Source organism: Rattus rattus, chromosome 7 (assembly GCF_011064425.1).
Source record: "Rattus rattus isolate New Zealand chromosome 7, Rrattus_CSIRO_v1, whole genome shotgun sequence".
Taxonomy (NCBI): Eukaryota; Metazoa; Chordata; class Mammalia; order Rodentia; family Muridae; genus Rattus; species Rattus rattus.
The window spans coordinates 57,927,639-57,943,720 of NC_046160.1; the positions used below are offsets into that span (position 1 = coordinate 57,927,639).

At 38.0% G+C, this 16,082-nt stretch overlaps 1 protein-coding gene across 1 annotated transcript in view; it reads left to right on the top strand.

Annotated features, from left to right (window-relative positions):
* The window catches only part of Pnpla8 (patatin like phospholipase domain containing 8), a 62,294-nt gene that overhangs the window by 20,727 nt on the left and 25,485 nt on the right, over nt 1-16,082 (top strand). The window contains exons 2-6 of the mRNA XM_032907691.1: nt 1,336-2,461; nt 2,545-2,694; nt 6,115-6,266; nt 12,175-12,269; nt 14,380-14,551. Of these exons, the coding sequence (XP_032763582.1) occupies nt 1,424-2,461; nt 2,545-2,694; nt 6,115-6,266; nt 12,175-12,269; nt 14,380-14,551 (1,607 nt within the window). The 5' untranslated portion in view covers nt 1,336-1,423. The remainder of the gene's footprint in view (nt 1-1,335; nt 2,462-2,544; nt 2,695-6,114; nt 6,267-12,174; nt 12,270-14,379; nt 14,552-16,082) is intronic.

The window sequence follows — 16,082 nt, forward strand, 5'->3', positions numbered from 1 at the left end:
TTAAGGAAGTTTTCTTCTGTAGTTTTATAGAATATATTTACTGGCCCTTTGAGTTGGGAATCTTCATTCTCTTCTATACCTATTATCCTTAGGTTTGATCTTCTGATTGTGTCCCGGATTTCCTGGATGTATTGGGTTAGGAGCTTTTTGCATTTTGCATTTTTTTGACTGTTGTGTCAATGTTTTCTATGATATCTTACGTCCCTGAGATTCTCTTATCTTGTATTCTGTTGGTGAGGCTTGAGTCTATGACTCCTGAACTCTTTCCTAGGTTTTGTATCTCCAGGGTTGTCTCCCTTTGTGATTTCTTTGTTTCTATTTCCATTTTTAGATCCTGGATGGTTTTGTTCAATTCCTTCACCCATTTGGTTGTGTTTTCCTGTAATTCTTTAAGGGATTTTTGTGTTTCCTCTTTAACAGCTTCTACCTGTTTACCTGTGTTGTCCTGTATTCTTGAAGGGAGTTACTTGTGTCCTTAAAGTCCTCTTCCATCATCATGATATGTGATTTTAGATCTGAATCTTGCTTTTCCAGTGTGTTGTCTTATCTGGGACTTGCTGTGGTGGAAGAACTGGGTTCTGATGATGCCAAGTGGCTTACGTTTCTCTTGCTCAGGTTTTTGCACTTGCCTCTGGCCATCTGGTTATCTGTGGTGTTAGGTGATCTTGCTGTCTCTGACAGTGGCTTGACCATGTATGTCTGTGTTTCAGCGCTCTTTGCAGACCAGCTCTCTCCAGGTGGAATTTGGGTCCAGAGAGCTGTGGCACTGAGTTATCTCCTGGGGCAGATGGAAACAGGAAGGATCCTGTCCTAGACTAATTGCCGGTCTTGTGTCCTGAGGGCTCCAGGCTGGGTCCTCTGAGCAGAAGTGGTAGTCTCACCTGTGCTCTCATGTGTGTCAGCACTCCTGGGAGACCAGCTCTCTCCTGGTGGGATCTGGGTACCGAGAGCTGTGGCACATGGTCAGCTCTGGGCACAGACGGAGAAACAAGAAGGATCCAGTAATCCATCTTTTAAATTTTTCATGTATTTTTTATATGTTTGAGTGTTATCCCTGCACATATGTCAGTGTACCTTATTTGTGCAGTGCCCTTGGAAACTTGGAAAGGGTACCTGACCCCCTGGAACTGGGAGTTCATAGCTGAGCTGTGAACTGGGAGCTAAACCCAGTCTTATAACAGGAGCAACAAGTGTTCTCTATACTGCTGAACCATCTCTCCAGCTTTATTCTTTCTTTCTTTGAGATGCTTTGTTGCTGTGGTATAAAGTCATATGTATTAACTTAACTTTGATTTTTAACTTGAATGCTAATTAATCTTTTTTTAACCATATCAGGTACGACCATGAATTACGGAATTTCTTAAATGAAGCATTCAGAAGTGGAATGAGAGAATGTCACATAGAAAATAAAGATTTTTAAGTTATGTCTATTAATTTAACTCTAGATATATATATTTACTTCCTTAATAATGCAAGAAGTTTTTGTGGGAAACAGAGAAGCAAACAGTTGCATTTCTTGTGTTCTAAACAGTATTGGCGCATGAACCATGTCAATGTACACAGAGAGTTTCACACAAGTAAGAAAAGCTGTAAATGGAACAGAAATGAAGCACATTGCAGCAAACACTGGCACTCTTCAAGCAACCATGGTGTACATATTGGAATTGTGAAATTTAGCACTTCTGCTCCCAAGGGACTTACAAAAGTGAGCATTCATATGTCCCGTATTAAAAGTACTTTGAATTCTGTTTCAAAGGCTATTTTTGGCAGTCAAAATGAAATGGTTTCACGGTTAGCTCAGTTTAAGCCAAGTTCCCGAATATTCAGAAAAGTATCAGATAGGGGATGGTTAAAACAAAAAAATGTTAAGCAAGCCATTGAATCTCTGAAAAACTATAGTGATAAATCAGCAGAAAAGAATTCTTTTGCAGAACAGAAAAGTTACTTTGCAGATAAAGAAGAAGGTTCAGGTAAACACAGCCTTTACCATTACGCATACAGAATTACCACCAGATTTGGAGAGTCGTTCTACTTTTTAGCAAATCATATTAATTCATACTTCAAAAACAAGGAAAACATGTCTCAAATAAAGGAAGATAAACAGCTTCAGGACAAACCATGCCTTGAAGAAAGTAAAGCCATTTCTCCTAGCCCCGACATCTTGACAGACAGGCCAGACTCGGGACCTCCCCTAAATGTTGAAGACAAACTTCCCAGTTCTACCCAGCTGCCTGAGGTTCTCCCAGTATCTACAAAACAAAGTATTGCTAACTTCCTTTCTCGTCCCACTGAAGGCGTACAAGCCTTAGTTGGTGGTTACATTGGTGGACTTGTACCCAAATTAAAGTCTGATCCCAAGAGTCAACCTGAAGAAGAAGAAGAGCCTGCTAAAACTGATGAGCCTGTCTGCAAAGACAAAAAAGCAGAGGAGAAAAGGCGTGTGTTACTTCAGCGAGAAAAGGCAAGTCGTTCTTCAGTGTGCGCTTAACATTAGCCCTTGGAGAGTCACTTCACCTTCTGATCATGTCTCATATGCCCTTACAGATCATTGCAAGAGTGAGCATTGATAACAGAACGCGAGCCTTAGTTCAGGCCTTAAGAAGAACAACCGACCCAAAGCTCTGTATTACTAGGGTTGAAGAACTGACTTTTCATCTTCTAGAATTTCCTGAAGGAAAAGGAGTGGCTGTCAAGGTAATCTCTAATTTATCTAATATTTGTCTTGAAATAAAAATTCAAATAAACTTCTTAAAGTCAGGAATGCAAAGCCTTTTTTTGAAAAATTTATTCTTTTAAATCATACAATATACAGGAATTGTCTCATTTTATGATACACATTAGGCTAATGAGTTCCTTTTGTTCTGTGACATAAATTTGGCTATAATCATGAATATTTATACTTTGAGCTGGGCCTTTGTAAAAGTGGAGCATAACTTTAAGTGTGTTAGTTGCATTGCCTCATAATTGTCAAATTATTAATTGCAATGCAGCTACTTTTACTATGTAATCACTTTTCAAGATAGGAAATAGCCAGATGTGGTCAACACCTTTAATCCCAGTATTTGGATCATAAGTGTGAGACGAGCTTAGGCTATTTAGCAAGATTCTGTCTAAAAACAAAAGACAGGAAACATAATATGGAAAGCCATTGTTGCTGTTTACTTTATAATCCCACCAGGGGCTTTTTACATTTGAAGTCCAAAAATTTGAACCATTATTTGAATCGATAAAGCAATTAGCATTCCTTGCCTCAGTATTTAATGTATGCAGTAGTGAACAAAGTTTAGACTTCATTAAATACACCATCTAAAGATAAGCTAGGTGACTACAGAAGATGAGTCTCTTTGTCTACCCTAAGTTTACTTGCATAAGAATTTTTCTGTGTTTCTTCTAAAATTATCTTTTTGGCTTTCACACCCATATGTATTGTGCATCTAGAATAGATTTGATTTTACTGTATAAGGAAGAAGATTTGATACTTAATATACACATCCAGTTAAACAAATGACCATTTATTGGAAAAAACTTGTCATAAATGCAGCAATTATACATGTGTACATTTTTATAAATAATCTATTTCTGAATGTAGTATTTGGCTCTGCTAATATAGCTATTTTTGCTCCAACATTGTACTTCCTAAATTATTTTAGCTTTATAATAAACATAGTGTCTAGTCTTGTGAGTCTTTTATTTTTGGCCATTTTTAATGGTTTGTTTTACGTGCATTAGTGTTTTGCTTGCATGCATGTTTATGTAAGGGTATTGGATCCCTTCTGGCTGGAACTACAGAGACAGATGTGAGCTGCCATCTGGGTGCTGGGAACTGAGCCTGGATCCTTTAGAAGAACAGCTAGTGCTCTTAATCTAGCCCCTTAAATTTGTTCTTCCTTAAAATGTTAGTTCATCTACTCTTTAAAAAAAAAAAAACAGGATTTATTTTGAGTTTTAAAACTTATGTATATGTATGTGTGTCTATGTGGGTGTATGTACATGCAAGTAAAGTTGCCAGAAGAGGGCATTGGCTCACCTAGAGTTAGAAGTACAAGTGGTTGGGAACCGCCAGATATGGATGCTGGAACCAAACTCTGAATCTTTGCAAGAGGAGTACATGTTTTTATCCACTAAGCCATCTCTGTAGCCTCCTAGCTCGGCTATTATTTTTCTTCTTTTTTTTTTTTTTAAAAAAAATTGGGGTTGGGGATTTAGCTCAGTGGTAGAGCGTTTGCCTAGCAAGCACAAGGCCTTGGTTCCCAGCTCCAAAAAAAAAAAGAAAAGGAAAAAAAATTTTTATCTTTATGGGTATTTTGCTATATGTCTGTCTGTGATAACATGAGTTTAATATCCTGTGGAATTATAGATGGCAGTAAACTTACATGGTGCTGGTAATTGAAACATGATCTTGGGAAGAGCAGCCAGTGCTGTTAATCATTTACCCATCTCGACACCCCCTACTTTGACTAGTTTTAACATGCCATATTCCCATATGATTTTTAAAGTTAATCAAAAAGGAGAATAAAATTATACTAGAATTGCATTAAATAACTAAGACAGTTTAGGGCAAATTAAGTATCAATTTGCCCTTTATTTTCCTTCCATATTTAAAAATTCCTCAACATGAGTGCCTATATATCTTTAATTAGGCTTATTTTGATAATTTATAAGTATGTGATGCTTTGGGGTATAATTTTATAAAAGTTCCTGTGTGATCTAAACATCTTTTGGTAATCCTAGTAGGAGAATTAACTATGGTGTTTGACTATGATACTGACTTGACATATACAGCATGACTTTTCGGAATACTGGGCATTGTGCGTTTCAAAAAGTTCTAGATTTCTTTTTTCAGATGACATACAACCTTCAATAAGTTTGGACAGAACTGAGTTAAGGATGGTTAGAATTTGGGAAAGACATCTAGTTTTCCCTGTTTTTAGGGTATATTCTTACACTGCCACCATGCCTTGGGTCCTAAAACGTAAGAATACAAAATATTTTTTTTTCTTCAGAAAGCTTATGTTTAGCATTTCCCCCTCCCGTACTCTCTCCTACTTTGAGAATTCCGCTGCTGTGTTAAGTTGGAATCAGCCATGTGGTGAAACCCCAGTCCCTTGAGGACACACGCTAAGCTGAGCTGGGTTCTTTGTTCCTTTGTGGCCTTTTAAACCAAGTCCAGCTTTGCTATCCTTTGTGTCTTCCCAGAATCAGCAAGTGCCTGTAGGAAACAGAGTGAGTTTATCAGCTTTCTAGGCAGCAACTATCCTTCCTAGTCTTGGTGGAAAGCTACTTTTGGGCTACTTTGGCAGTTCTGTACTGGGTTAAAAAGGCCATCTTCTTGAGTTCATTCAGGCTTTTCTAGTTGCTCTCAGCATGTCTACCATTGTTCAGATTTCCATATATTGTTGAGATTTCCTTTGGTGCTCAGTGCTAGCTAAACAAACAGAACAACAATAAATTATAAAACAGAACAATAGTATTTCAGTTTGGCTGATCAGAAAGAAAAACTGAATAAAACACTGAAAAAAAATCACTCAGTTTATTGAATATTTCACAACTCAGATTTTCCCTTAAATTTATGCAAACTTTTTGTCAAAATTATTACTAATTGTATTAAGAGATTATATTTTCTATATGAGTATTGGATTTTTTTCTTTTGCTATGTAATCCAGGCTGGCCTGGAGTTTATTCTGCAGCCCAGGCTGGCCTTAAACTCACAGTCCTCCTGCCTTAAAACCCTTGAGTGCTGGGATTATAGGGATGTATTTGTAAATTATGACAAACATTGTACATTTCAAGAAAATATTTGGACAGAGGCTATTTTTTTGCCCTCAAATTAGGAAAAACATATGCTAAATTGTTATTGATATTAGCATGTCATAAAGTAATAATTTTTAATTACAGAGAAAGTAATAAACACACTTTGACTTTACAATCTTCTCATACCAGCTAAAAATACTTTTTATTTTTGTTATAGGATATTGCTGTTTAGCCAAAGCTGGTTTTGAACTCGCAAGTTCCCCTTCATCTATCTCCTTAATATTGGGATTCCACAAGTATGTTACCATGCTAGTTCCTTCTTGGTTTGACATAAGTAACAAAATATCTTTTTTCTCAATGTAGGAAAAAATTATCCCATATTTATTACGGCTGAGACAAATTAAAGATGAAACTCTTCAGGCTGCAGTTAGAGAAATTTTGGCCTTAATTGGTTATGTAGATCCAGTGAAAGGCAGAGGAATCCGAATCCTCGCGATTGATGGTGGAGGAACAAGGTAAGGCTACAAAAAATGGTTTTTAAGACTACATGTTTCATTGAGATTTAGAGAGTTTAAAGAAAATGATTAACATAGTTATCATAAAATTAACTTTCAAGGAGCCTGGAGAGATGGCTCAGTGGTTAAGAGCACTGACTGCTCTTCCAAAGGTACTGAGTTCAAATCCCAGCACCCACATGTTGGCTCACAACCATCTGTAATGGGATCTGATGCCCTTTTCTGGTGTGTCTGAAGACAGCTACAGTGTACTCATACACATAAAATAAATAAATCTTAAGAAATATTTAAAAAATAATCAAATTTTAAAAGTAGAACATGAAGCCACTTTTTTATGAGTATAAAAGTTATACTGTGACATATATTTGGATCATTTTTTATTTTGACTTAATCTTTTTTATATTACAGATTTCATCTTTAGGAACTTACCAAACATTCTCAAAAAAATTAACAGTGTTTTTTTAACTTAATTTTTTTGGTGTATAGCTTTTCAATAAAGTGATGGATAGGAGAATCTAGGCTATCAACTTGTTGCTTCTCCTTGTCTTCCCTCATGCCAGTTTGGTACAATACCAAAACAAATACATACACATACACATACACACACACACACACACACACACACACACACACACACACACACACACACACACACACATAAATAAATAAATAAATAAATAAACTCTTATTTTCTATAATCCTCATCTGTGTTTATTCTTTCATAGTTTACTTATCATAATTTACCTGACTTCTGGCCTTGTCTTTTGAACATTTCCCCTGGAATTTTCTATGTTAGACTTGTGTTTCCTTTGTCTTTCCTCCTTACCTCTGACTTTTGCTCTCCTCGTCCACTGCTGTGTACCAGCAGCACTCCGTTTGTTCCATTTCAGAGTTCTCCTGTCACAAGTCCTTCACACTTTGACTTGAATATAAAGTGAAGCAGTACATGAGAGAAGGAAGCTATTTTAGAATCTAGGTATAAGGCAATTAATTACTAACTGTAGATAATGGCTGTGACCGTTCTGAAGTAGGAAGAAAAGATATATATGAAAATTTTGAAGGAAATGAGACTGGATATAGTAAAAATCAGTTAAGATCATGTTACGTATAAACCCTGTGAGTGATGAACAGAATTACAGTGATAGAGATGACTGGTATTAGAAAAGAGGTCTGCTTTGAGCATGTTGAATATAAGCTTATATATAGTAAACAGAATCTCAATTGCCAAAAAAAGACTCAAGTGAAGAGAGAAAAGATATGGTATCTTGATGAATATTTTGTTATTAGGGTTACAGAGTTTTATGGTAGCTTAATCAGGTCTTCAAATGGTGATCCTCTTCACTCATCCTCCCAGGAACTAAGATTACATGTGGGTGTCATATAAAATAGTGGTGAATTGGTCCCAAGACTTAAGAAGTGAAAAAGCAGGAAGCGTCCCCTTTATCATTAAGTTCAGGGAGTTAGGATGGGTAGCTTCATTCTTCGAGTCAGCTGGTTGAAAGCCTTCTAAGTTATATTAGCTCATTTAGGTTTTGGAAGCAAACCAGGTTCATTGGAAGCAAAACAGACAAAACTCATGTCTTGATAATGCTTCTATTTTAGAGGAGAAAAGAGAAGAGTAGTAAAAACAGAATGTGCGATTGCGTCTTCGTGAATACTGTCAAGGAAGGCAAAGCCAAGTGAAGGCAGGCATAGAAAGTGATAGGGCTGCATAAAATTTATAATGATTAACTGTGTCTAAAATTCATACATTTCATCTGAAAGAATATTACAGGTCATCAACATTGCTGTTTAAAGTGAAAGCTACAGTACCTATCTTGGGAAGGACATTAGTTATTTACTGCCAGTAGGAGTGCAAACTGGAATAGACTGGAAATCAACATGAAGATTCCTAAAAAAAAAGAGTTAGGAACCAATCTGCCACATAACTCAGCTGTAGCACTTCAGGGCATACACTCGGAAGATTCTGAAGTCTGTGAACGAGATACTCGTTCATCCATGCTCACTGCTGTATTATTTATAACAGCCTAAATACCCAGTGAAGTATCATAATGTACAAATGGAGTGCTGTGAAATTTGCTTATAAGTGGATGAAATTGGAAAACTGTTCTGATTGAGGAAATGCAGATCCAGAAAGACAAGTGTCACATGTTCCCTCATATGTGGATTTTAGATTTATGTTGTTAACGTGAAATGCTTATAGAAGCCAGGAAACTAAAAAGCATAGACACTAGGGCAAGGAGAAGGAAGACCTTAAGGGAGGATATTAGAACACAGATTGCAAGCAAGGTGAGGTGATGTGGACCCAAAGGAGTCAAGATCCTGAACAGTGGGGTTAAATGGGAGAACCGAGGATGAGAAATAAAGAAGACAACAATAATGGAGGAGGAGGTCTTACATAAGCTGATGACTTATGCCAAGCAGCTTTATTAAATACAGTGTCCAGGGGAATGGCCCAGGTCAATGAGAGCTCAACTAGATAATATTGGCCAAGAGAACACAGGATACCCCAGGACCACTGCCTAAGGACTGATTCCCACAGCCCAAGTGGAAGAGACCAGTCCTCAAAACTAAAACCTGATTCCTTCACGGCACCAGCTCCAGCCTAAGAGTGGCCTTGCCATATCTGTTTCTGGAGAAGGACACAGAACTGAAGTTCTCTTGTCCTTTCATCAGAGCCTCTAAGAAAGCCTTGAGTTAGTCTGCCCCCCGCCCCCCACTCCCGCTCCCCGCCCCATAGGGAAGGATGGGAGAGTAAGACAGAAGATAGGGTGGGGATAGGTATAATGAATACTAAGGGTATTTGAATTGGAATCACCGTGTAGGAAGGGCAGAAGAATTATGGTCTTCGCAGAAGCCATTGGTTAATAAAGAGTTCAGTGCTATGTGTGGAGTACCTCCCTTCCAGTTGTTGGTCAGAGGTTTCCAGACACCTCCTCCAGTCAATACAGTCTAGGGACATCTCCCTTGGTCATCCTCCAGAACTTGATGTTAAGACCCGTGTTGGACACACTATACATTTTGATCGCAAGACATGGACAAATGAAGTCTGAATTAGTTTGGAGTTTCTTCTCTGCTGGCTAGATTTCACTGAGCCAGAAGGTGCTATGCAGGCTGCTGGGGAGGAGAGTCAGTCATGTTCTTACACAAAGATGAACCCTGTGAGCTACATAACCCACCTGGCAAGATATGCACATGGTGCACTGGCTAGCAGCTTTCTGATTAGGTTATAGGCTTTTTACACAGGAGGAAACTCATGCCTGGTACAGTAAACCTAGATAAAAGCCAATGACTAAGGAGGTCATAGGCACCAGGGTAGAATCTACTATTGTTCTCCTAAATGGAGATAGTAACAAACTGCCTTCTAAATACTTAACAATTTGTAGATTAGTGAAGTGTTCAGCCTATGCCAGAGATGCTTCTTTGTGCAGTGAACTGCAGGCAGTGTAGAGCTACACAGCTAGGGAGAACACACTGACTATATACTCTCTCCTAAAGGAACATCTATATCACACTTCCTCCCCTAATGCTGAGAGAACATCTTGCAGAGAGAGTTATAGGAGCCAGAGGTTGGAGAGAACTGTTAGAAAATTGTGTCTTCTGAACAAGACAAGGTTGGTTTGTTGCACTCATGAACTCATGGTAGCTGTAGTTGTCAGCTCAAAATACTGCACAAAGTGAAGCCACAGTCAGACTTCCATGAAGGAAGGGCTCCTTACTGAGAACTACCCCTACCTGAGAACTGTCAGCAGTTAATGGCTGCCAGAGACAGGAGTATAGGTTTTCTTTGGTGTTATGGCTTCTCAGACGTTGCTCCTATACTCTATTGGGTGGCCCTCTATCTGTGCATGTAAGGACAGCACTAACTGGACAGAGAGAGGAGAGAGAGAGAATAAAATAGGGAAGAAAGTGTAGAGAGGGGGTTCTAGAAGGGATTGGAGGAAGGAGAAGGGAGGGTGATCAAATGCACTGTGTACTTGTATGGGATTATAACACAATAGATAAAATCCACTTGTGTAAGTGCTTAACCTTTAAATATTTTGTGAGTCACACAGAGAAGAAATTAATGAAGACATAATGGAAAATCTAGGAGTGTGCTTGTACGAAAGTTAGATACGAAATCCTCCTTTGGCAGTGCCTGGAGATAATTCTGGTTGTCACTGAAGTACTGTCATCCTACATGCAAAGTGCCCCAGAGCAGCGTTAGCTGACACACAGAGTCCCTCATTCTGCAATTGAAGAACTTGGGTTTAAGAAAGTAAGGGAAACTAACCAGAAAGGGAGGTTTGTATTGAAGCAGTATGACTCAGGGATTGTAAAAGAGCCAACATAGTATTTGTCTGATTTGTTTTGTTTTTTTGAAGCAGGGTCTTACTGTGGAACCCTGGTGGTCTTAAAACTCAGTCTCCCAGTTGCTGGAATTACAAGTGTGTGCCTTCACACCTAGACCAAGAGTTATGACTTTTATTTCATATATGTAAGACGCACTAGTTACTCAGTGCTAGGCATACCCTAAAAACAAGTCTCTTATATTTATTAATTCTGAACTCATTTATAAGTATTCTTCGTTGGTTTCTTTTCTCTATTTAAATAGTTACTTTGTTCCCCTTCATATATGTACTTAGACACAATTTGGAAGAAAGAGAATAGACAAATCCATAAATCAAAACTTAAACATTTTATTTTCAAGGTTTTTTTTTTCTTGTGGATATGTGTGTTTATGTTTAATTCCTTTGCAAAAGGTAATGCCATATTGTTAAATCTATTTTAATAGCACCATGTTCATTCTTCATGTCTTACCTGGAATTTATAATGTAACAGCTCTCTTTCAAGCCATTGTCTCATAGCTCCTGAAATACGTATTACTTATCTCGGCTTTAAAAACAAGTCATGTTGGATGTGGTAGTGCAATACCTTTAATTCCAGCGCTTGAGAGGCAAAGCAGGGGCATCTCTCTGACTTCAAAGTCACCCGAGACTATATATGAGCCTACATCTCAAAAGAAAAGCAAGCAAGCAAGCAAGCAAGCAGAAGTCAACACTTGGTGTCTTGCCACAATCTAGATATTTTTAAATGACCTCTGTTAGCCCCATCGAGGTACAATTTGAAACTCTTCATTGCCTTGTAGTACAACCTACCCCTCATCATGTATTGGGAATTGAACTTGTCATTATTTTTTAAAATTGTCAACATACGTGCTACATCCTAAGTAAGGTGAAGTTGCCCGGACTGCTTTTACATTTCCTGTTGTCATTTAGTAACAGTAAAGCTATTTAGTATTATCTCAAGAGTAAAGTTAGTTACTACCGTTAGTAAAGATGCAGAGATGAACAAAGTGTCAGTAATAGTAACTCATACATTCTTTTTTTTTTTTTTTTTCCGGAGCTGGGGACCGAACCCAGGGCCTTGTGCTTGCTAGGCAAGTGCTCTACCACTGAGCTAAATCCCAACCCTTCATACACTCTTAATATAGAGATCACTCTAAGTTCATTGTTTCAAAGAATGAATAAAAAACCTAAAGAAGGTGGCTTGAAAATCTGACCAGTGAAACATAAATACATGGAATTATAGGTGACCAGCTATATTAACGAAAGAAAATAGTTTATAGTATCTCAGAACCACTTGTTTTTTAAAGTATTTTACAGAATTGGTTTTTAAAATATATCTAATATTGTCATATCTATATTACTTAAAGTCAATATTATAAATGTATAAGTATACTGTCATTACACAAGCTTTGTGTTAGTATTTTGAAGTGATCCTAAAATTTGGTCAGCTGATTTTTATTGGTGCCAGTTTGAATTGTTTTCATGTCAGTATATAAGCTCTAACAGTTTTTAGAATTGTTTTATTCTTTACCTTGAATTTCCCTTGAAACAGAAATTATCAATTGTTTTCTGTTTCACAGAGGTGTGGTTGCTCTTCAGACTCTGCGAAAGTTGGTTGAACTTACTCAGAAGCCGATTCATCAGCTCTTTGATTACATCTGCGGTGTAAGCACAGGTAGCTATCATCATGTGATAGGTTTGTACCACCAGTGGGTCCCAGACCAAGAGCACGCAGCACAGGCTTGAGATCAGGAACCTTCTCTAACACGATGAACAGTAATTTTACAACTTTAATGATGACTAATCGTTTGTATAATGAAATTTAAAATCGATTATATGTATAAATACGTAACTTTTTAAGTTTAAGCATTAAAAATGACTTAAGTTTTTATTATATTTTCAACTGGTTGCATTGGCAAGGACTAATGACTGTTTCCTGATCTTGGACGTAGTCATTTGAAGGGGCAGTTAGAAGGATGACGTCGGAGGCAGTCAGATGGCACTTGAGCTAATAGGAAATTAAAGGTGCTAAAAAGTTCTATTTGTAAGGAATATCAATGAGCAGTTTTTTCCTATATTATTTTTAAATAGCTACTTTTAAATTTTGCTAGTTGGTGTATGTATAGGACAAAAAAGCAATCCCAAGTTCAGTTCAGATTCACAAAATAGAAAAATGAGATCTATCTCCAGATAGGCGGAGAGCTGCAAAATTACTGTGAAGAAAGAGGCAGCAAGCAGCTAGGCATGGTGGCACATGCACCCCTGCACTCTTGATACTGAGGCGGGACGAACTCGAGTTCTAGGCCTACTCATGCTCACAGATTTCTTTTAATATAATGGAATTTATTGTGATTCTTAAAATAAAAGGTGATTTGACACTGAATACTTGTCAGAGACATTTCCTAAGGATAGAATTATTTATGGGCTTGTTTGTTTTGAAACATTATTCTACCCATTTCTGTTAAATTGAGAGTGGTCCTGTCAGTTGAAACATCTAATGGTAGCTTCTTGTTGAGTGTATTACAGTAGAGCCCCACAAACCAGTGACCAGTCATGATACTGTATAACATGTAGGTTTCTGTGTCTGTAACATTTCTTTCCAGGATACTTTTTAACTGCTAAGTGCTTTGTAATTTATCTTTTTTCCCCATTTTGTTTATTCCTGAGTTGGTTTTTACTTATGATTTTAATGATGTCAACAAGTACATATTTAGTTTAAGGGTAGTGTCCTTACTAACTTAATAAAATTAATTCTTTTTTTAAAATATCTGTTTATAGAAGTTCCTTTTGAATAGAAAGGCACTCTGCTAGCACTTGGGAGGCAGAAACAAGGAGCATCTCTTGAGGTTGATGCCAGCCTGGCGTACACAGCAAACTCGAAGACAGCCGGGGTTACATAGAGAGACCCACTCCCTGCCACCACCCACCCCCCAAAAAGACATTTTATTTTTTTAGCAAATTATTTGGTTATTAGGATTATTCTCCAAATTAAAAATATTTTTATATCGTTTAATCCATAATATTGCATTTTTTAAGTTATCAGTTATTTAATCTTTTACTGGAATGATACCAGTTACAATACAATACACTTTGGGGGGCTGGAGAAATGGTTTGGGGATTAAAACTGTCTGAATTCTTCAGGACCTGGTTCAGTTCACAACCATGTGTAACTCCAGTTCCAGGAGATCCAGTGTTCTTTTCTGCACACCAGGTACACATGGTATGCAGACATAAATGTATTCAAGAAGACTCATACACATAAGATAAAAACTTTAAAATTAAAAAAATCATTTAAACTACATTATTGTTTCTTTCTTTAAGTGGTTAAGTAGGGTTTACCTGTCTTGCTGGCCCCTCATCCCCTAACACCTCATTTTCCTCTTCAGTTAGGAGCTAGGCAAGTAGAACCACTAGGTGGCATTGTGTTCCACCAGTTACAACTGCTAAGTGAAATCAGCTATTTAATAGGATATCCTAGACCATTTTTTTCATCACATTGGTTCTAGGACCAAACTGAAGGAGAACTTGTTTGATAAGTTGTCACTGTATTTTTTTAGTGAAACATGGTTTTACTTTCCATGATATCTTCTGTAACTTAATTCAGTATAAAATTTATACCTATTTCACAGATGGAAAACTTGGGACTCCTTAAGAATTGCTTTTTCCCAAGTTCAGTTAGAAAGTATCAGAGCTAGAATTTCAGCTGGTTGGTGGTCTCAAAGCCATGTGTAAATTTTAAAAGCAGTCACATCACTAATGATAAAGACTAAGAATGTTTTTTCCAGGGGCCATATTAGCATTCATGCTGGGATTGTTTCACATGCCACTGGATGAATGTGAGGAACTCTATCGAAAGTTGGGCTCAGATGTGTTCACTCAGAATGTCATTGTCGGGACCGTCAAAATGAGTTGGAGCCATGCATTTTATGACAGTCACACGTGGGAAAAGATCCTTAAGTGAGTTTCAATCCCTTTTAAAATATTTTGGTTATATAGTTGTTTATATATATTGAAGTTTAAAAACTATAGAAAATACAAAAGTAATATTCCCACTGATTGGAAATAACTACTATTACTGCTTTGGTGAGTTATGCTCTAGTGACAGATTCTTGAGTTTGTGTGTGTAAGATTTGCATATAGATATTATAGTTACCTTTTTTCCCGTTTGTGTTAGAGATATATATGTTCATATGTTCATCTCTATGTGTGGGGATCCATGCACATGTAAGTGGAAGCCAGAGATGGATGCTAGGTGTCCTCCTCCGTCACTCTCCCTTTTATTATTTATTTGCCTATGATTGTGTGTGTGATGTGTGGGCAGACATTGTCTTGGTTAGGGTTTTACTGCTGTGAGGAGCTACCGTGACCAAGGTAATTCTTTTTTTTTTTTTTTTTTTTATTAACTTGAGTATTTCTTATGTACATTTGGCAAACATCCCCTTCCTCCCCCTTCCTTATGGGTGTTCCCTCCCCACCCCTCCCCCATTGCAGCCTCCCCCGACAGTCTAGTTCACTGGGGTTCAGTCTTAGCAGGACCCAGGGCTTCTCCTTCCACTGGTGCTCTTACTAGGATATTCATTGCTACCTATGAGGTCAGAGTCCAGGGTCAGTCCATGTATAGTCTTTAGGTAGTGGCTTAGTCCCTGGAAGCTCTGGTTGCTTGGCATTGTTGTACATATGGAGTCTCAAGCCCCTTCAAGCTCTTCCAGTTCATTCTCTGATTCCTTCAACGGGGGTCCCGTTCTCAGTTCAGTGGTTTGCTGCTGGCATTCGCCTCTGTATTTGCTGTATTCTGGCTGTGTCTCTCAGGTTCGATCTACATCCGGCTCCTGTCGGTCTGCACTTCTTTGCTTCATCCATCTTGTCTAATTGGGTGGCTCTATATGTATGGGCCACATGTGGGGCAGGCTCTGAATGGGTGTTCCTTCAGTCTCTGTTTTAATCTTTGCCTCTCTCTCCCTGCCACGCTGTATTCTTGTTCCCCTTTTTAAAGAAGGAGTGAAGCCTTCACATTTTGATCATCCGTCTTGAGTTTCATTTGTTTCTAGGCCACTAGGGTAATTCAAGCATTTGGGCTAATAGCCACTTATCAGTGAGTGCATACCATGTATGTCTTTCTGTGATTGGGTTAGCTCACTCAGAATGATATTTTCCAGTTCAACCATTTGCCTCAATTTCATAAAAGTCGTTGTTTTTTTGATAGCTGAGTAATATTCCATTGTGTAGATGTACCACATTTTCTGTATCCATTCCTCTGTTGAAGGGCATCTGGTTCTTTCCAGCTTCTGGCTATTATAAATAAGGCTGCGATGAACATAGTGAGCACGTGTCTTTTTTATATGTTGGGGCATCTTTTGGGTATATATGCCCAAGAGAGGTATAGCTGGATCCTCAGGCAGTTCAATGTCCAATTTTCTGAGAAACCTCCCAGACTGATTTCCAGAATGGTTGTACCAGTCTGCAACCCCACCAACAATGGAGGNGTNTT